Source organism: Onychostoma macrolepis, chromosome 23 (genome assembly GCF_012432095.1).
Source record: "Onychostoma macrolepis isolate SWU-2019 chromosome 23, ASM1243209v1, whole genome shotgun sequence".
In the NCBI taxonomy this organism is placed as follows: Eukaryota; Metazoa; Chordata; class Actinopteri; order Cypriniformes; family Cyprinidae; genus Onychostoma; species Onychostoma macrolepis.
Window position 1 is genome coordinate 13,635,907 of NC_081177.1, and position 22,921 is coordinate 13,658,827.

At 36.2% G+C, this 22,921-nt stretch overlaps 1 protein-coding gene across 10 annotated transcripts in view; it reads left to right on the plus strand.

Annotated features, from left to right (window-relative positions):
* The window catches only part of scn8aa (sodium channel, voltage gated, type VIII, alpha subunit a), a 62,337-nt gene that overhangs the window by 212 nt on the left and 39,204 nt on the right, over positions 1-22,921 (plus strand). For 4 of the 10 annotated variants that reach the window (XM_058762413.1, XM_058762418.1, XM_058762416.1 and 1 more), the window contains exons 2-6: positions 4,856-5,187; positions 17,825-17,942; positions 19,121-19,211; positions 19,337-19,465; positions 20,849-20,940. In XM_058762413.1, the coding sequence (XP_058618396.1) occupies positions 4,912-5,187; positions 17,825-17,942; positions 19,121-19,211; positions 19,337-19,465; positions 20,849-20,940 (706 nt within the window). In that variant the 5' untranslated portion in view covers positions 4,856-4,911. Of the gene's footprint in view, positions 1-414; positions 854-4,855; positions 5,188-15,555; positions 15,687-17,824; positions 17,943-19,120; positions 19,212-19,336; positions 19,466-20,550; positions 20,643-20,848; positions 20,941-22,921 lie in introns of those variants that run through there. The other 6 variants (XM_058762414.1, XM_058762417.1, XM_058762420.1 and 3 more) reach the window with 4 other exon arrangements.

The following is a 22,921-nucleotide window of genomic DNA, read 5'->3' on the forward strand; positions in this document are numbered from 1 at the left end:
TCGTTGCACTGTCAATGAATGTCGCAGAGACGCCGCACGCTGAGGGGGTTTTACTGCTAGACCCTTCTCGCCAAATGCACATTCGCTTTTATATTCCATTGTGACTGTAATGACTGTAATGTAGTTCATATATTTATTCAAATGAACCTGTTGTGATTAGGCCCTTTCATTTCACCCTCTCAAATGACAGTATCAAGCTGTCATAATATGAGTTAAACACATTCTTGCAAGGCAATATGTGGTGTGTTATTTGTATATGCATAATCAATGACGTGATCCGGAGCCTGTAGCTTTGCACCCTCGTCTGAATAAAGGGCTTCTTGTCAGCATTTATCAAATGTCAAGCTGAGTAAATGAGCAAAAATGCACATGTGGACAGGTTTGAAGTGATCCGTTGTAATTAAGACGTTCAAAAGGCAATCCATGCTTGGCTGCTTATTGATTGTAGGGTGGACGCAGGTTGCACGGGTGTGGTATGCTACATTTTCTTGTTTATGTTCCTCGCGAGCAGAAACCTTGCACAACGTCGTTGAGATATCTCGCTGTTCTCTAAAAGCGACGGACGTTTTGCTCAGAAATGCGGTTTTGTGACTAAAACGATGTTGGCTGTGTGAATATAAAAGGGTAAATACGACGAGAGAGCGAAAAAAACACTGCAGTATTTTCCGTTTTTCCTCCGCGGCTTCGGCCCGCTTTCGTGAAGGCGTCGGGCTGTTAAGAAACGTACGTTTTCAGACAAAATTGTTTTCGGACCCCGAGGAAAATGTGACAACGTTTTGGAAAACGCAAAGATGTTGTTCGTGAAACCGTTGTGCTGATGAGGATTTCGTGACCAAACATTGATGAAATCAAGGTAGGACCACTGCGCATTCGGTCACATAATCATACTTGACGATGTTCTTGAAATAAGGTAGAGGTTTGTTTTAAGGAATTGTCATTTATGTCCGAATATACATCATTTATTGACATGTATCGTGTGTTTGAAGACGTTAGTGTGTCGTTTTGACAGTTCTGTGGCGCAAAGAAGCTCGAAAAGCACATGGACGAAAATGAACTCATAATTTTATTCATAATGCTTCCCAAATTAACCTATGTCCTCTCATCTGTAAATAAGCTGGACCACGTAGCCCACCTGACATTTTCTAAAGCCGTGTCCCCGTGCAGCCCAGCATAGTCCCTTCAGTTATTTCGAGATATTTAGGCCCACTCAACAGAAGCCCACCTCGTTCATTTGATACGAATTCCTTTACAACCTTTTTAAAAACCCCTGAGAAACAATATGCTTCCATATACTTAAGCTTATGGAAGGTGCACTGTAAAAATGTAATTCCTAGCAGCGGCATGCTATGAGATTTCTTAACTGTCTTCAGTGATACTACATAATACTGTTTAACCAATTTGAATGTGATTGTTCACAAAATACAAAATATCGTTACAGCTAATAAACTCTTGTGACTTTATTTGTGTGTACTATTTGGGCAACTATTTGTGTGTGTGTGTGTTTCATAATAGAGAATTTGTTAATCAATTTTAAGGAAATGCATTTAAGTAACAAGATGTGCTTTTTAACAAATAACTAACAATTAAATAACATGACAACACAATTAACAGCATATGGCAAAATAATAATCCTTTAATCCTTTGCATAATTTTTTTTTTCATATTGCATTGCATGCTGGAAATTCTCAACCTTAAATCAGCAGAATTTTCTAGAATGTAACTGTGTATTCGGACAACTCTGCTAGGCTTGGTGGGTCAAAATGTGCAGAAATATTGTTGCTCTTGCATTTACTTATTTATTGAATTTTATTTTTAAATGTAGATTTAATGTAATTCTAATTTCTTCCTGAATATGATTCAAAAAAGTCAATTTTTACAGTGTGGTGCTGATTGGACAGCTCCCGTAAGGCAAGATCCTCTTTGCTTGTGTTGTTTTGACCACACAGCTGTTTTACTACATTGAAAACGACAGATACAAAATGTGTTTGTATTTTAGTATGATCATTTTTTTTGTTTACCTGTTTCATTGCTAAGGGAAAAAATCAACTCAAGCCAACCTAAACTGGTTTAGAGGTCTTTGCTGGTTTAAGATGGTCTTCTAGTCTGACCAAGTAAGAGCCCAAAACCCTTTTAAGACCTGCCAAGAGACCTGCTAAGACTGACAATCCAGCAGGTATCGAAGTGATATCAGATTCTTCATACACATGGTACTTCTGCCACTAATGGTGTCTGTTATGTGCCAATGTTTGTTGCATTCCTTGATATTTTGTACATGTTTTTTATTTGCTTGAAGGTAAATAGGGTATATTTACTTCAAAGGCGAGATGAAAATGCAAATGTCATTTCTGAAACAAAACTGGAATTGGATGGAGAGAAAAGCTAAAAGTCAGCTAAGTAGCTCTGTAATATCAGGATATGGCTTGGTTAAGTGTCTGGCCCATAAGTGCACACAAGCTTTTAGATGATGTGGTTCACCAGGCCTCCCTTCACCCACCCCATTTCCCATTCTGCAGCCTTAGGGACATAACTCATGTCCCAAATCGGCCTCTCAGTGGAGGTTTTGTTCATGAGGAAGACAGGTTCAAATCTGCTTGTGCTATCGTGAGGTATCTTCTAATCCAGTCTACATCCTTTCAGCTCCCAGCACCCTTTCATCTAAAATAGAAACATCCATCATAATGACCCAAAAGAACCATACCATGAGAAGTTACGCAAGCACAAATCAGGAAAAAAAAGTCCAATGAATCACTTATCACAAAGGCAATTAATATTATTGCAAGTGTAATCCAAAGACAAACATTAAATATCACCTTTATCTGCTCTTAATGGAGGGTGCTTTTCATTTTTCATGAAGTGGATGACTCATCCAGGATCTAGTGCCAGTCTCTCTTTAACATGCTCTCAATTTAGCAACAGATTGTTTTGATGTGTAAGGTAATATTTTTAGATGCAAGGCTTAGCATTTTACTTTCCTGTGTTTAACATATCAGTTTGTGTGAGCGGATGATGTAACGAGGTAGTATTGTTCAGTAAGACTTTATCTTTCCATAAGCTAGAATTACATCTAAATGACATTTTGTTGTTTTGCTTTTTTTTTTGTTAATTGTGACAAGGTTGTGTGGGCTCGCTTGGCTTAGATTTTAAGTATTGATAATGTGATACAAGATAGTAGTAGCTGGTAAAAATAGTAATTGATGACTAATGATCATATGCATGATGAATGAATAGTTATTGTAATGTTGTAGATTAGAAAATCTTGCTACATATTTAGATCTGAGTTATTTTTAAGTGGACACAATGTACATTTACAGTTTTTCTATATAAGCTCATTTATAGATTTTATTCAAAACTTCTTGCTTGATTTTCTGCTGAAAAAGACTTCTGTCTGGTGACGTATACTGGATTTTTCCAATCATTTAATCAGCTTAAATCCTTTTCTTGCAGTCAACTGATCTGTCACTACTTCTATTTCATCTCAACTTTAAGTCCTGAAAATTTAGATTTCTCCATTTGCCAACCTTCATTAAAGATCAGCAAAGTATATACAAATATTGATAATAGTATTAGTAATAAATATTATCACCCCAAACGTTACAGTTTTGCATTGAGTTTTGTGAAATAATTCAGGTTGACTTAAGAAGAGGTTGATATCACACATCACCGTTTTCGTGTGCTCTGTTAAATCCCAAAAGCAAACAACAAACAGTGCTAATATACACTCACAGTGTGCTGTCATATTACCACCTAAACATTATGATCCTAACCTTTATCTCAATACTGAAATCTCAGTTGGCCACGCAGTGATTCATCTTTAATGAATCATTAAAATATTGGTGTCCGGGACACTGTGAGCCCAGAGACTGCAGTCAAAGTCCCTTTCAGGAAAGTCTGTTCACTAGGCGGCCATATTTACAGAGAATCTGGGAAGCTATTTCAGGCAAAACCAACTCCTACTTGAATGGGGAAAGCCTGTAATCTCAAAAATCTGAAAAACTGCTTGCCACACTCAAATCATCATTAATATCTGACATAAACTGTCTCATAATTGTTGTTTTTTATTCTCAAATAGTGTTAAAAAAAACTTTCAAGCTGAACCTGCCAGTGCAAATGTTCAATGATTTTACCAATTGGTTCTTGTATTTAGAAGACTGGGCTTATTCCACCATTGTGCACGTTGCACTTTCTCCCATTCGTAAGTAATGTGAGTGCACTGTCTTTGTATCTAAAGTCTTTGCTTTAGTGTACACTGTGAGTTTTTGTAAGCTTAGGTTAAAGGTTTAGTTCTGCCAAAAAATGTTGTATATTTGTCATTTTGTATATTTTTCATTCAGTGGAAGTCAATGGCGACCAGCAACTTTTTGGTTACCCACATTCTTCAAGATAGTGGAGGCTTCGACCCAGAAACAGTTTTTATTACATCACAGCTTAACCAGCAGATTAGATATGATTTGGTTTCTGCCAATGCTTATATCTTGCAGATATCTTATGCTACATGCAGATAAATGTATAGTTTAGGAATGTAATATAATATTGATATGAGCTCAGACAACACATTATCACAACACCAAGGTCATGAGTTTGATTCCCAGGAAATGCATGAACTGATACGGAATGTATGAAAGTATATGCAGAATGCTTAAATGAACATTTTGAATGCAAAATTAGAAAAGACTTTCTTGATCTGGTAAGCTCTAATCTCATTGGCTTATTTTTGGCAGTAAGAGTGCACCGGGGTTTGTGTCAGTTGCTTTACAAGTATGCGTTTATGGGCCAGAACAAGTTGCAGTGTGGACAAGACTGCTGTATGATTCTGAGCCCAGTTGTCCAATAATGTCCTTTTCTCTTTCCGATATAGAACTGGCTGCCGTGGAGGGTACATAACAGAAGAAGAAGTTGCTGCAGGATGAAAACATGGCTGCACCCCTTCTTGCACCGCCAGGACCTAACAGCTTCAAATACTTTACCAGGGAATCTCTGTGTGAAATCGAGAAGCGTATTGCTGAGGAGAAAGCCAAGCCACCACCTAAACCAGACAGCAGCTACCGCGACGATGACGACGAGAACAAGCCCAAGCCTAACAGTGACCTGGAGGTGGGCAAGAGTCTGCCCTTCATCTATGGGGACATCCCTCGTGGAATGGTGGCAACACCATTGGAGGATATCGATCCCTTCTACATGAATAAGAAAGTGAGTGTGTCATCATGTCTATTCATAAGTCCTGTAAAGCTGGCCTTCACAAGTTATCTTCTAAGCTGTGCACTATGGATCATTATAAAAGTGGAGAAGCTAATGTGTTTTTCCCCAACTTTTCCAGGTCATTTATTGTTATTCTCTTATATGTGAAACCTCTGATGGTGACATGCAGCTGTTGGATTTACTTTTTTTGCAAAAACAGATAACTCAAGTTTTGAAAAAAATCTAGTTTTTTCATTGTGCATTCCAATTAATTTCAATCAATCTGCAGTTGGGTTATTTTGACTAGGTGCAAAATTAAAAAAATAAATACTAGCTAACTAACAATAAAAACATGATAGCATAAGAAAAAACAGGATTTTTGAAAATTTGTGAATAACATCCTTCAGTAATCTACAGTGCAGAAGAATTTGTTTGTGGCTTATGTATGTTGTAGATTGTGTATGAGATGATGCTTAAAAAGGTTAGCAGAGGAGGTCTGTAGTGGTCTGCTGAACCACTTTACAGTTCCAGCTGACAGACTTGTTTTAATTGTTCCAGTAATAATCCTTTAGAAATGAACAGCCAAAATAAACACTCCAGTGCATTTAAAGGAACCATGCAGCATATCAGAACAGCTCTCTGAGCAGTGGGACAAGGATTGTTAGGCTATTTAAAGATCTGTAATGTTGCTGTGTAAGGTTTTGGTGAAATCGGTATTTGGTAGTCTTTAGTGTTGCCATGATGTGTATGTGAAGATAGAAAAATTATGAGAACAAAAGTGAAATTTTGATTTCCAATATCCGGCTTTTATCATTTATGAGTGAAGCCTCCAAGCCAAAAGTATAAGACCAAATAAAAATCTGGAGCTCAAAATTTAAACCTGGAAACGTTTTAGGTGTTTAAAATTTAAAACAAGTAGTAAATGGCACGATGTTACCTGAATATAATTTTTTTTAACTCTATAAACTGAAGCTCAAGATGCTCTTTGGATCATTCACAAATCATGCTAAAGGTTCTACACAGTCTTGTGGAGTAAAAACCAAATACCACAACATTTTATAATTGCACATTTTTCAACATTTCATTTAAAATATTGTGCAGTTAATATGTGGTGAAAAATGCTGTGAATATAATAAAAGTGCAGCATTTTGTGCTCTAAGACTTTTTAATGAATGCACAGTTTCTTGATATGTTACCAGTCATGAAACAGTGGCTTGTTTTTGATGTTAAAAATAAGCAATATCAGATGCAAGCTCGTCCTCAAACAGATTTTCAGGAGCGAGTTGTTGTTATGAGATGTAGCCTACGGGTGGAAGATGAGGTCATCTTTTCTGTCTGAGTCGTAATGGAGCCCAGCAGGTTCAGATCTGCATTCCTGTTTGGCTCAGCGCTAAGTGCAGTGGTGAGACTTAAACCGTGTCTGCCACACTGGACTTTACTAAATAATGCACAGACTCGTTTGTGTGTTAATGCCTGTTAATGTGTGCATGTGTTGAAGCGTTTCCCTGCCTCCCTCTCTTGTTCGCTCCCTCCGTCTCATTCCTCTGCCTCCCTCTCATGCAGCACACACTGTCTGTTATGTAACCGCCTGCTCCATGCATGCTCAGGAAGGAGATTTCAGTCTCCCGATGAAAACCTCATGGAGGAGCGTATGTGAAACGTGGTGCTAAGGAACGGAATTGTGTTCTGAACCAATTATGATTGTAAACGTCGCTCACGTTAGACCATATATAAGAAATTTTTTAATATTTAGATGCATCTCTGCATCACGTTTATACGCACATGCCATATTGTAGTACTTAATGTCGAACTATCCTGCAATCTGGAGGATTTAATGGCTCTTTGATTGTACGCATTGCCAGCATTTGGATCAGATCTCCCTGCATCCCATTGTCCTTTTGTTTCCACACGCTAGGCTCAACTTGCAGCCTGCAGCAGTAGTGAAACCTGATTCTTGAGGCTCAGGGCAGCTCTCTTCATAGTGTAAAACCAGCTGAGAAATGGGAGCTGGCAGCTTTTAAATCCAGACCCGTGACACTATCAGAAGCAATTAGCCTAGGAAGCTTTGCTACAGGAGCAGCTGATGAACCCCGAGTCCTCCTGCACAGATGATTCAAGGAGATGGTTATACAGTGCAGTATGTGGAAAACAAATCAATTGTGAGATAGAGAGGCTTAACAGGATTTACCCAAGTTGGACATGTTGGATCTACATCCTTCTGGTTCTTGAACAACACTGATTCATATTTATGCATTTAGAAAATTCTTTTTTTCAGTGTGATTTAACGGTGCATGCAAGGTATGCAATTAATTAGTAAGTGTGATCCTTGGGAATCAGGTTTGTGCGCTGACTGTTTGATAGGACTGTTGTTGATCCAGGAACATGTTCTGCTTGAGTAAAGGGTTTGCAGAAAGGGGAGACCGAAGTAGAACGACAGAGAGGCAAAGCTCCATATGGGGTCATAAATCTTAGAAGGGGCGCTTCAAAATGTGCCATGTAGGACCATTGCTTCCCCCTGTGATGACACAGCACTCAGAGTGGGCTTGTCTGGGCTGGTTGGGGGGCTGGGGAAGACAGGGTGATGCACTGCTTCAGTATAATGGCTGTCTCACTTCTTCTCCCTCACATCTGTTCACAGCCTCAGTACTCTCAACAGCTCTTATAAATACTCATCTTATAATGTAGGCATCTCATTTGTTTCTGTTAGCTACAAGCCTCAGTACATATGCTGTAAATGGCCACATGCAGGAACAAGCCTATACATTTTTCTCTGTGCTTTAATGATGTTTTATTAACAAAGTTCTGGAGGAGCACATTCACATTCAGTAATCAACCCAGTTAACATGATAAGAGGTGTGTGTAAATATACACAGCTGACTTACCTCTGTTCCTTGACAGTTTTCCAGCATCCCTCCGCCACCCCTTCTCCACACTTACAACTATTCCTGTCCTAACCTGTAGGGAGGGTACTCTGGGTTCGGGCCAAAATTCCGAGCTCAGAGCCCTCCCCTCGGACAGCACGCCAAATACGCATAACCTTTACTCTGTTATTATATGTAAGTGTGAACTTGTGAATTAAAAGATAAATGTGACCCTGGACCACAAAACCAGTCATAAGGGTACATTTTTTTAAGGCTATTTGAAAATATTTTATAATGTATGAAATTAAATGTTACAGAATGAAGTTGGCTTGTGATAAGTTTCTATTGATGTGGTAGATGCTGAATTATTGGCTCTGAATCTTCTCACTCTTTTCATTCGTCAGTTGCTGCTCTGCTCGTCATGCTCTTTCACATTAGTCACCATCTCTGTCATTTATGTTTGTTCATGTTTCTCTCTTCCCCATGTGTCCTGCCACAGGTGTGGTCTGTGCTTCGCCTCCATCTTTTTTTTTTTTTTACATCACTTACTCTTTCCTATTCACTTAACATCATCCTGTAACATGATCTCTCTCTCTCTCTCTCTCTCTTATTTTCTGTATGTTGTCATTCTCCCTGATGTTTTGAAGCCTCAGTTGGAATATTAAAATAAATAAATGTAATCATTTTAGTTTGTGAATAATATTTTTAATGTAACATATTGCAGTGTCTAGTTAACAGTATTATTTAGCAAAAATGTGTACATTTTATCTTGATTTACATTTATTTTATAAATTTAAATGTACGGTTTTAACTGAACATATTGCAATTTCTAGTTAGAGTCATCTCTTGTATGGAAATATATTGGCAAGTATGAAGTTTGTTTATTTATTTTAAATCAGGCATTGGCCATCCATCCTTAATTTTCTTAAAATTCTGTAACAACTTCCTATACTTTTTTTATACATTTCCATCTGTATTATTTTCCCCCTTGTTGCTTTATTACCTTAGCTGCTGATTTGAAGGACATTTGTCCGAGGGGTTTTTATTCAGTGCTCCAGGCTGTGTCCAGTTTTACAGCTTTTTTTTATAGGCTTCTGCTCTTTTTTTCTGATTCCCATTGGCTTTTAATTGTCTTTCTTGTTGCCCCATTCGTTCTTCATCTTCCTCCCTTCCTCTCACTGCTTACTCATTCCTCTCTAGACTGTCTTTCTCTGGCTCTTTATCTCTCTCTGTCTTTTTGCTTCTCCATTCTGGATTATGAAATTTTCAGTAGCTGTGCAGCCTGTCATGCATTAAAAAGAGGAAACCCACATGCACTTCTCTTGTGTGTATGCCTGTACTATAGCAAGCAAATACTGAGAAAGTAAGTAAATACAAGGCAATACAAGGCAAATGTATTTTTGTTCATACATGCACCACTTCTGCATTATTTTTCATCCCATGTTTCATATGCGGTTGAGTATGGGCTGCTGGTTTGAATGAGTCTTCTCCTGTTTTGTCCCCACAGCATGCAGCTTTTGAACCCTGATGTCACACATGCTGTTGATGTTGCTGAGCTTTGAGCAGATCATTTTTTTTGACTAAGCAGGTCCCAGTATGTAGTTTAAATGGTGGCCTGATTCAGTCTGACCCAAATAAATCCAGCTCTTTTCCATCTGTAGTTACTTATACAAAGTGTTATTTACTGAGCTGTGCTTCTTTAACCTAATTTGTCATTGTGGATCACATTATGTATATATATTCTTCTGAGGAGTTTCTGAATGTAAACTGCAGATAATGATGATATGGTGCTGCAAAGATTGGTGCTCTCCATGGTGCTGAAGAGGTTTCTTAGTGTTCCACTAAACTCAAGCATGTAAAAGGAAGTGCAGGGGTGCATCCCATCTCTGCAAATGTACGCGACCTCCCATGAAACTTTGATGGTAGTGAACATATTTTATTTAAACAATTATGAGGTTATCTACTGAAAGGCTGGTGAGCCTACGCTGACTCATTTGTAGGCTCATATAAATTCAGACTTTTCAGATTCAATCAGTAATGAGAAGTGAGTTATCCGGGTAAAACCAGGATAGATATATACAGGTGCTGGTCATATAATTAGAATATCATCAAAAAGTTGATTTATTTCACTAATTCCATTCAAAAAGTGAAACTTGTATATTATACTCATTCATTACACACAGACTGATATATTTCAAATGTTTATTTCTTTTAATTTTGGATGATTATAACTGACAACTAAGGAAAATCCCAAATTCAGTATCTCAGAAAATTAGAATGTTGTGAAAAGGTTTAATATTGAAGACACCTGGTGCCACACTCTAATCAGCTAATGAACTCAAAACACCTGCAAAGGCCTTTAAATGGTCTCTCAGTCTAGTTCTGTAGGCTACACAATCATGGGGAAGACTGCTGACTTGACAGTTGTCCAAAAGATGACCATTGACACGTTGCACAAGGAGGGAAAGACACAAAAGGTCATTGCAAAAGAGGCTGGCTGTTCACAGAGCTCTGTGTCCAAGCACATTAATAGAGAGGTGAAGGGAAGGAAAAGATGTGGTAGAAAAAAGTGTACAAGCAATAGTGATAACCGCACCCTGGAGAGGATTGTGAAACAAAAGCCATTCAAAAATGTGGGGGAGATTCAAAAAGAGTGGACTGCAGCTGGAGTCAGTGCTTCAAGAACCACTACGCACAGACGTATGCAAGACATGGGTGTCAGCTGTCGCATTCCTTGTGTCAAGCCACTCTTGAACAACAGACAGCGTCAGAAGCATCTCGCCTGGGCTAAAGACAAAAAGGCTGCTGAGTGGTCCAATGTTCTCTGATGAAAGTAAATTTAGCATTTCCTTTGGAAATCATGGTCCCAGAGTCTGGAGGAAGAGAGGAGAGGCACACAATCCACGTTGCTTGAGGTCCAGTGTAAAGTTTCCACAGTCAGTGATGGTTTGGGGTGCCATGTCATCTGCTGGTGTTGGTCCACTGTGTTTTCTGAGGTCCAAGGTCAACGCAGTTTTAGAGCACTTCATGCTTCCTGCTGCTGACCAACTTTATGGAGATGCAGATTTCATTTTCCAACAGGACTTGGCACCTGCACACAGTGCCAAAGCAACCAGTATCTGGTTTAAGGACCATGGTATCCCTGTTCTTAATTGGCCAGCAAACTCGCCTGACCTTGACCCCATTGAAAATCTATGGGGTATTGTGAAGAGGAAGATGCGATATGCCAGACCCAACAATTCAGAAGAGCTGAAGGCCACTATCAGAGCAACCTGGGCTCTCATAACACCTGAGCAGTGCCACAGACTGATCGACTCCATGCCACGCTGCATTGCTGCAGTAATTCAGGCAAAAGGAGCCCCAACTAAGTATTGAGTGCTGTACATGCTCATACTTTTCATGTTCATACTTTTCAGTTGGCCAACATTTCTAAAAATCCTTTCTTTGTATTGGTCTTAAGTAATATTCAAATTTTCTGAGATACTGAATTTGGGATTTTCCTTAGTTGTCAGTTATAATCATCAAAAGTAAAAGAAATAAACATTTGAAATATATCAGTCTGTGTGTAATGAATGAATATAATATACAAGTTTCACTTTTTGAATGGAATTAGTGAAATAAATCAACTTTTTGATGATATTCTAATTATATGACCAGCACCTGTGTGTGTGTGTGTGTGTGTGTGTGTGTATAATATATATATATATATATATATATATATATATGGGTCAATGACGTGACGCCTAAATTTTCTGTCTGATTGCATTTTCTCAGTTAAAAATTGGTTTAAATGCATAAAAAAGATGCCATATATAAGAGGTACTTCTCCCACTTATGTACCAACTTTAACTTTTCAAAAAACATTAGTTATTTGTAATTTTTCTGTTATTCAAAGTGTCAAAACATCATGTGGTGCGACCGTCCGGCCATAACTGTTGTTTTGGAAACATCTTTGAAATTACCCTAAATTTATTCAGATTAATTTTCTGCACTATTTGGCATGATTTCCAAAGTATTTTGTAATCCTGTATAAAATTGCAAAGTATTTGTATTTATATTTCCATCATTATATTCAAACAAACTTTGTCCGATAATCTCCATTTTATGAAATATCATGTGGTGTGACCATAAAGAAACTACCATTTTGGTACTTTTATGTTAAAATCCATTCAAAGATAGGACGTTGCGTCATATAACAATTTGCCAAGGACCCATAGAAGCATCAAGCAGAAGCAGAAGGACCCATAGAAGCATCAAGCAGAACTCGCTTTCAAATTTGGAAAAAAATAACCTTTTTAATGGCTGGTATTTACAGTAGTTACCACATTTGGATATCATGTGGTATGACCTCAAAAAACAATGAATATTAAGTTATTTCTACAAGCATTTATTTTTATTATAAATTTCATAGTGACCTTTCATGGCAAGCTAGCTTGTTTTGTTTAGGTGGCTAATTCTGTGCTTGTAAATTTTGACTGAGTTTGAAAATCTCAAGTGGTGCGACCACTGCAGAGTGTTTCCCATTATAGATATAGGTCCCAGATTCATTTTTGTGCTTTTATATTCAGTTAATGGCTTATATACACAAAATACTTTATTTTAATATCATTTGGAATAGATTTTTATGCAATTTGGGTCATTTTGGGTGGTTTATGTTTTATATATATATATATATATATATATATATATATATATATATATATATATATATATATATATATATATATATATATATATATATATAAACAATATGAGAAAAATGAAAAAAATAATAATTTAGAGCATCAACTTTTAGTTTGGTAACTAATTATGCATTTATTAGTAATTTATTATATATTTATTAATAACTGCAAAGTAAAATAAATGCTCGCCATAGGCAGCATGTTAATTCTGACCCTGCAGTCAAGCTCAAACTCCAGATGTAATTTTCTTCTGTAAGAAAGTTGTTTATGATTTCATCACAGAACCTGAGCCAGCAACCTTCCGCTACTCTAAATTGACCCTTCGCAAAGACCTGTCCTTAGTTACTGTTGCTACGTCCGACAAACCATCCAACAAATCATGGCGCTTTTATGGCACACATCATGTTCTCATGCAGTGAAAAATACATCACGGAGCAAAGAAGACACTGACAATACGCCAACATACAAGACAGAGCAGGTTACTTTCGGTATTAAACTAAATCTCAGAGTTCAAATTTTGTAATTTTTTAAAGAAATTCAAACAACAAATACTGATTTGTGGCTCTTTAATGTGTCGTGACAGATCACTGTAGCACTTCAATTGATGAGTGGCATGTGAACCAATCATCTCTTACTAGTTATAGCACAAAATAAACATGAATGAACATCAGAAGGCATCTTGTTTCAACTGTGAATAGATGTCAATACACACTATTTTTCAAGTTCAAGTCCACCGAAGTTGATCTACTCTCCTGTCTGGTTTGTTTGTCGAATAAAAATGGCTGATTTGGAATGATGATTGCTCAGATTGCCTGTTAATCAAACTCCCAGCCAAGGTTGGGCAAAGTTTAGAAATAACTGGGTCTAAACATGACTGCAGTTCAATGCCATATGCTGAACATTTCACACGTTTCTTTAAATAGATTTTTAATGATGTAAGGTCTTTGTGTCATTTGGAGCGACCACTCATCATGTGGTGCGACCAATAATAGCAATAACTATATTAAATAAAAAATAAATTATCAAATTTCTGTATGAATCACTGCTATAGTATGCTTAAGTGTATGGTATTTTTAAATATTTTAATCAGTTTTATGCAATTTACAGAAATAAGTCTGCTAATTACAATTAAGAAAGCAACTCTGAAATTATACAGTAGAACAAAAATATGAGATCATTATTTACAAAAACTCAAAGGAAATGCAAATACTTTTTCTAAACACTTTAATTACTGAGAACATCTAAAAAAATGTTAAGCATGTTAAGGAAATGAATTAATTTTCATATAAATCATGGTCGTACCACATGGCATTTTTTAAGGCTACGGCCGATTCATATAGATGAAAAAAACACTAAAATCACTTAATTTAAAATTTTAATATGAATTTATGTGTACACAACCTTCTTAATGTTTGAACAACTACACAACTACAAAATATATTATTATTTTTTGTATTTAAAATTTGCCTGTCGAAAATCCTTATACGTCATATATATATATATATTATTAACGAACAGTTTATTGAACCTTTAGACAAAATATAAATATATTTTTTAAAGTTTGCATATGTGTTTTAAGTTTTATTTTTTTATTGCTATTATTGTATGATATAGTGAGAATACAGAACTCCCATTCCAGGAGAAAAAAAAATCTTTATTTCATAGGCCCAAACTGAACAAAAATATACAAATTGTTGCACATGTTGTTATTTAAATGATGAAAAAGTAAGGTGAATTTCCTATGGCTTATAATGTAAATCAGTGACATTTTTATGACAGTATAGCAGACTTGCATAAATATGCATATAAAATATGCATATTAAAATGCATAGAAATATCAGCTGTCATGCTATTTCTCTCAATAATATTAGTAAGATGACATTTTGACAATTGATCAAAAATACAAATAAAATAAACAGTGCTTTTCAGTTTTTTTTAGGTAGGTCTAACATTAGTTTTTAAGTACAGAAATTGAATAAAGTACTCAAATGTAAAATAACACTGCATATTTGCCTGTATAAATTAAAGATTAATCTTCATTAAAGTTACAACAGCTATTCAGTCGTGCAGTGTGTGATTTCCTGTTGCTGTTTGATTAATATTTAAAGTGCTCTCACTTTAGGAGAATGCATGGAACCAGTTCACTGATACTGCACGTTCAGCAGGCTATGTCTGCTACAAGATGTCTGCATTTTGACATCATTTTTGTGTAAATTTGTCCATTTAAGCACAAAAATTGAAAATTTTGAAAACTCAAAATTTGCGTGTGTTGGGCTCACACAAGTTCTCATTTGTGTCTTTCTGGCTCTTCAATGTTTAAACTGGCAAGGCTGAAATGAGTTTCGTTTGAACACAGATAGCAATGTGTGCTATTCAGATCTCACCTCTCTATCGCGCTATCAACACCCGGGCAATGACGGCATAAATGACTGGTATTTGAGCATACACCACTCGCCCTGAACAAAGAGTGACTGGTTTGTCCACGTTTTTTTTTTGTTTCATCGCTGTTTTTGTAGTGCATTTGGAAGCCAGAATGCAAACTCTGTCTGTTTTACTTGTTATTTATAACAAACCATGTTACAGATGCATAGTCAGTTTTAAGGAGAACTGTCACGTTTATGGTCTGTTTCATTTTTGTTTTCCATGTGTTCAATGTTCTAGTTATTCCCCGTGTTTCTTAATGCCCTTATGTGGTCTTTTTTCTGTTCTTGTTTAGTTAATTGATTATTCCTCGTTTAGTTCATTGATTTATCCCCTGCACCTGTGTTTTGTAATTATCCTGTGTATTTAGTTCCTGCCTGTTCAGTTCTTATTCGTCTGGTCTACTTGTTACGTTCCCTGTGTTCCTGTGTGTCTCAGCCCTGCCTTGTATTGCCCTGTTGGATTGGATTAAAGACTGTTTATTTCGAGTTATTCCTCATCTCCGTGCTCCTCGTTCTTCCCCGCTGTGTGCACCATGAAAGAAACGGTACAGTTAGAATTTTATTTTATTTTTTTTACCGAGAACCGTTACACCCCTAGTCAAGCGGATACCATTAGGCTTCTGTATACCACACTCCAGTCCAGTAGGTGGCAGAAATGCAACTCTTACATTGCTGTTTAAAAACGGCAGAATTTGATGTCAGCTTTTTCATTATTTCAATATATATATTTTTTTCTTTCTAGAAAACCTCTTTAAGATTTTTTTCAAAGGTCTATATAAAATAGGGTAAACGTACCTATTAAGCTCACGTACCCATTAAGCACACTTCCATTTTTGAGATCAGACTATAAAAAGAACAAATCACTTATTATCCTACTTGATGTCTTAACCAATTGATATGTTTGTTACTATATACCTCCTATAATTTCAAGTCAATCAGATCATTGCACACTGAGGTATGGGTCTCCGTGTGTTCACACTGTCTGGCGGCCATTTTGAAAGCTGTCTAAAAACTTTCACCAAAAGAGGAGCCCCTTAAATGTGCGTTTTTTTTAGATGTTTAAGCCTTTAACTTGGGTAAGTTTCACTACTTATTGTAAAATTAAGAGATTAATGATCAGACCTTTGCATATTATAACCTGGAACTTGGATGTGGGAAATAATTACATTTAGATCCAAAAGATAGTTTTAGCAACATAGCGCAGATGCTACAGAACACAGTTAGCTGACTAGCTGTATAAGACGGTGTGCTACGCTAACATTTTACTTCACAGGCATTACTGGCTTGTACTTTTACATTCATAATATTATAAATTGACAGTTTATTGCTGTCTGTGGTTTTACAGTGCTGTAATTTATAAAGATTTCATATTATTTTAAGATGAGCTTAAAGGGTGCACTACTATGAAAATCACACAGCTTCAGTGTGACATCAATAAGAAAAGGTATAATTTCATAGATATTGTTAATAATAGTTGTTCATATTAAAATATGTATGAACTCAGTACATGACCTAGACTAATTATTTAGCACAAATTCTGTCATTTTAATAAATATTACATGAAATATATAAAAAATTGTTGCTGCTCCAATTCAGCTCAGTGCGCTCTCTTTAAGCTCTTCCACATTGAACATCTATGTAAATACTTCATAAACAGACTTTAAATATTAACTGATGGTTGTCACTTTAAGTTAATTTAATCGATTTTCAACTCAAATCTGCAGACTGGCTCTGATCTTTGGCATCAACTTTTCGAGACTGTAAATCTGTGGAAAATCGGGACAAAAATCGTGTAGTGTTCTCCAGCCTTAAGAGACTATAGATAAATTGACATCCATTTAAATAGAGGTTTCATAATGAGGCTAGTTTCTGTGTTCATCCCCATGAATTAAATGTTTTATTTGATTTTTGAATGTGTTACTTAGCTAAACGTGGACTAGTCTAGATGTTGCAATGTGCTTAAATGACACTTTTGACCATAAACAAGAATTTTTAATAAAACATTATGTGAGCTTAATGGGAACAGGGGTGTGCTTAAAGGGTACAAAAATGTACCCATTAAGCACAGCCGGAAAATAAAATTCAATATTTTTGTGTGAGAGATTTTTGTACTGAACCCAATATTTTGTGCACTAAAATTGTCTCGGTGTAGATTTTGGTGAGCTTAATAGGTACGTTTACCCTAGTTTATTATTATTATTATTATTATTATTATTATTATTCATTGTTGGGTGAATTATTCCTTCATGCATCCTGTAGCCTCTTTCTTATGTTCAAATTACATGCTGGTATTTAGATCACTGTGTTGGACTAAATAGCACTCTCAACCAATCAAATTCGAGAACCAGAACTAACTGTTGTATAAAGATTGTTATATAATCTTTAAACTTTATTGCACTCTGGTCTGGAGACAGTATGGATGTTTTTCATACAGACTTGTGGATTTACTTTCTTCTTGCCAAAGAATGTGATTTTAATTATTTAGTTGTATATAAAGCAGTATGTCTTCATTATGATGCCTTGAAACAGATGTAGGCTTTCAGTATGCGATTATTACTTCTTAAAGTCCAGTTGAAAAAGTGATGATGTTTCTCTCTGCTTGCAACTAATCTGTTGTTTCTCTTTCTCTTTGTTGTTCTGTCTTTGTCTTCTCTTTGGCTTGTTGTCTTTTTCCTCTCCACAGACATTTATAGTCCTAAATAAAGGGAAAACAATCTTCCGCTTTAGTGCCACACCTTCCTTGTACATGATAAGCCCTTTTAATCTCGCTAGGCGAATAGCGATTAAAATTTTGATACATTCATATCCTTTTTCAGCTGTTAAAATGTATGTGATGAATGTCTATGTTGTTTCTCTCTACATCAAATATGTCTGCTTATTGCTAGAGTGCATGCGATGGTCAGGAATGATGCTATAGATTCAGACTAATATGTTGTAGTTAAGCAGTGTGTTGTAGTGTGGGACTGTAACAACATATCAGTGGGTGTGGATGTAGGTGTGAATTTCAGATGCACGGCAACTGTTTTGACAGTAGAGATGCCAAATAGAGAGAGAAAATGGTGGAGCTCTTTCGCCTGTTTTTAGCACATTGTGTTCTGTTTTGATGCTGGAACCCATGGCTATGGACATCTAGTTGAGTTGTCATATGCCATGCAGAAGTAGAAGTAGCACAATTTCTTTCTGACCATATAGTGGCATTTGTTTTATTCCGATTGTGATGCCAGTCATGCCACATTAACTCTGTTCATTCATAAAATATTTACAGACAGAGGCATTGCTGTTGAGCTGAATGGAAACAGTCATTTTCAAACATATAGGCTACCACAAAGATTTAAACTGTAATGCTGTTCCCTGTCCTCCGAGGACTAATTTGATGGTTAATGTCGTTGTAGTCCAAACAAAAACATTTTAACTGCCTACATAAATGACACAAATTAGTGCTTATGACGTAAGCACTAGGGCTGGGTGATATATTAAATATTCACTATTCATGTTTTTGTGAATATTTTAATTATTCCAACTTGTTATTTGTTGTAACAGTGTTAGATATGCTGTATGCATGAACATGATTAAACATCAATCTCTGTTCATTTTCATGACAAACATGGAAAACATGTTTTGTTTTTTTTCTTTAAGTTGTTTTTTTTCAAGATATTACATTTAATTTCTTAATATTAAATTTAGTTAAATAAGTGTTTGTCTGATATGTTTGTAAAATTATACCTCTAGCATTAAACATTTGAATCTACTTTGCAACAGTGGCTGTTTAGTTGAATACATAAATATATATCAAATAATAAGCTAAAAATATTGAAATATAAATATTGCCTAGCCCTAGCAGCGCTTTACAACTAGCCAAAATTCATAATTTTCTGTCTGTATTTGGCATTTTGTTATTGATGAATGTCCTGATATGTATATTTACAAAGTAAAAAGCCTATGTTCTGCAATATCTCAGAATTTCCTTAACTGATACCCACAGTATTCAGCATGTTCATTATGTGTACGATTTTGACCAACTGTGTGTTCATGACTTTTAGTAATCCTCCTGAGTGGTCCAAACAAGTAGAGTAAGTATTTATCCTAAACACAGCTTGCCGTTCACGTCACAAAATCATAAATATACACATTCAAAATTCAAAGCAGATATTAGTTCCCTTTTTCTTAATCCAGTTACTGCTACTTTTTCCTTCAGGTATACCTTCACTGGAATTTATACTTTTGAATCAACTGTAAAAATCATTGCCCGTGGATTCTGTATAGATGACTTCACATTCCTTAGAGATCCATGGAACTGGCTGGATTTCATGGTCATCTCAATGGCGTAAGTATTCTGTCATTAATGTAATTATGAACCTAGTCTGATTTGTGAGCTATCATGAAAAATAAGTCATTTAACTGGTTAGGACTATTACAGTCGCCTGAAACAATTTTCTGCCTCATTCTTGTTTCTAATGGATGATGAAAAGAAATACCGGTAAAGCTGCTTGTACACTGAGATCTTACTGTATGTGGGGGATGCAGACAACACATTTTCAGCTGTTATATTCTGTCTCTAACCATATGAAAATTTTTTAGCATCTTTATGGATGTGGCAGCTCTGCTCATGTCGTGTCCAGTTCCTCACAGCTCTGCATTTGTCCTTGTGACTGTTTTTCTCCTCATCTCTCAGCTGTTCTGTGGATATACCTGGTTCTGGCACTGATCCAGAATACTCACTCTATTCTTCTCTTCTGAGAATTTTCATCGTTCAAATGTTCCTACCTATCAGTGTTTAGAGCCATTCACCAACAACACGACTCCTAGCAGCCCACGCAGAAAACTCTGTCTCTCTTTCTCTCTCACTCACTGACTCTAGTTCTCATTCTCCATTTTCACTGTATCTGTTATTTATCCGTCATGTTTTCATACCAGACATATTCATCTGAGATACACTGTATGTCACCATATGAGCATGTTTGTTTATAAAAGCTATTGGGGTGGGAGACAGACATTAGGTTTTGTGTTGTTGTGCCAAATATTGTTGTTATTATTATAAATGATATATTTTATAATATAATAATTATAATATATTATAAAAATCACGATTAGCCCACATGTTCTATCATAAAGATATCTTTAATGTATATTTTCATAGTATGTTACATAGAAAATATTCATTGTGTTAATAATAACAATAATTACTATTGACATTATTACCGTAAACGTATTTTTTTTCTTTTTTTTGTTTAAATTTGTACGTTTGTCATCCAAATATTGGAATATTTGGCACTTCTACTTTGTATTGTGACTACACTACATGAATTTTCCCCACCTTATAAGAAAAAGATCATCTTAGTCTGCATATGGAAGTCATCAAGTACTAAGTCATGACCATGTCTCCATGTAACTTTGATCTGATCATTGCAGGTATATAACAGAGTTTGTAAACCTAGGCAATGTCTCAGCTCTGCGCACGTTCAGAGTTCTGAGGGCATTGAAAACAATTTCTGTAATCCCAGGTAAGAGAGTGTGTGGGCGGGAGGGGTCGGGTCGGTGTTCTCTTGGTGTGTCGGTGTGTGTATCTTGGTTTTCTTTTCCTTCCTTTCCCCCCGTAGTGGACAGGCTCTGTGAGTGCCGTACCTCCTGGTGATTCATTGGCGTGGTGGTGTTCTTGGTGTGTTTGTGGTTGTCATTGGTGTCTGTGTGTGATCCTCCCTTGTTTCAGATATGTAACAGAGTTTGTGGACCTGGGGAATGTATCTGCGCTGAGAACATTCAGAGTTCTCCGAGCATTGAAAACTATCTCTGTCATTCCAGGTGAGACGCAGTTTTGACGCTGAGGTTAACGTTCAGTATGATCCCCTATTACTATTCAATTTGAAATCTTTTTTTTTTTTTAAAGCAGAAATTAATTTGGAGAGGACCATTTAATTTGCTTTTTTCCAATCTCCAAAATGATCAAAAATGGTACTTATACATTTTTGATAGGCTTTGCAGTCTACTTTCAATCTCCAGAGTCCTTGGTTTCGACACCCTTTTGCCCCTTTAGAAACCTCAGAGCAGATTAGAGCAAATTAGGAAGCTTTAGCGACCAAACCTCTTTAACCTCTTTCATGTATGCCAAAAAACGTATCTGTGAATAAACCCTGATCTGGGTTGAACTCAAGCTACTGTATTATTAGTAGGTTTGTTGTTGAGATCTTGCTAAAGCAGATCTTTGTGTTTTAAATAAGGCATGTTTTATTTCAGATTTTAACAGTAAGGACTTTAGATAAAAGCTAATTGTAGAATTCACTAGTTTGTGAGCTTGTATGTTTCTCAAAAATCAAACTATAAAGGTATGAACATTCATTTTGCTGATTAATATATATTAGGAAACAAGCAGACCTTTTCAAACTAGCCCCCTGGCCTCAGAGCACTGGAGTAGATATTTTTAACAAGCTATGTGTTGTTCCCCAAAATGAAAATTGCATAGCTCTCACTGAGTTCCCAAAGAATATACTTGTTGCTTATTTATGAAGACTGCCAAGCCTAGTTTGTGGACATATTTTATGCTGCATGATGCTTTGGAACTCACTTGCTTTTATAGTATTAGCCTACTAAGTGCTTGGCTGCCTTTTATTTTTTTGACAATTCATTTTTCTTCACTTTTTTCCTTTATTTTGTATGAAACTCTCAAATTGCACCTGGAAATAAAATAAGAATAGTGCAGATGGTCATGGGGAATTTTTGTTTTTTTTGTTTTTTGTATCTGTTTCAGATTAGTGAAATTTTTTCATTTTATCTGTACAGTTGTTTTTATTTTATTCAGAGGCTTTGCAGAAATGTCAGACCTTTAGCTTAACATCTTGACACATTAGTGTCATATGCAAGTCATTTTCAGTGAAATAACGGGATTTATTTAGCTGACTAGGTTTTTACTGCAAGTCATATTTGTCATCCTGTGTTATTTTCAGTAAGGCTGTGAACTAAAGCCTACTCATCAAATCTCTGAGCCCTGTGAGATTTTTTGATGTTTTTGTGGGGTTTATGGGCAAGAGGATTGTAGCATATCAATACTAATTTGGGTGTCTACTGTCCTGAAGGTAAAGAAGCTCTTATATTTAGGAGGGAGTTACAGAGGGGTCAGTGCAGTTCTGATGATGTTTAGCTCAGCATGTCTGATGGAGCCTTGGAAGATTTTTACACAGGACTTGTTTCTGTTCAGCCTTCGAGCTGAAATGACCTGCATGCAGTCTTCACCCCCCTAGTCCCTGCTTGCTTTATTCTCCCCATGTTATGGCCCTCTGGTTGTGCTGCAGTATTTATAGACAACTGGATGTCAGGCTGTTCTCACTGTTTAAGGGAGCCCTCCCTTTATTGTCAAGAGAATTCTTTGAAGGTTATCATTCGACAATCTTCAACTTCTATTCTGTAATGCTGGGATTCAAAAAGGTTTCAGGACAAATTTTGCATCTCCTGAAATAAGATTAACTGTTGTAGGCATTTATTAAACCATGTTTAAGCAGAATAGTGAATTATTCATCTGAATAGAGCAAATGCTGGGATGGCTCCCAAACAGTACGCGTGTAAAGACACTTAAAGTGTATTTTGTGGTTCTGTTATTTATACATTGTCATTGTGAATTAAAATAAGGATTCAAGGTATGATATCATGAAAAAATAATAATTAACAATTAAAAGCATTAATTCATGCTGAAGGGCACCCTTAAGCATCCATATCAGTGGTTCTCAACTGGTTTTGTTTCAGGAGCCAGATTTACATTTACAAACAGTTTCATACTCTTGGCAGCCAGTAA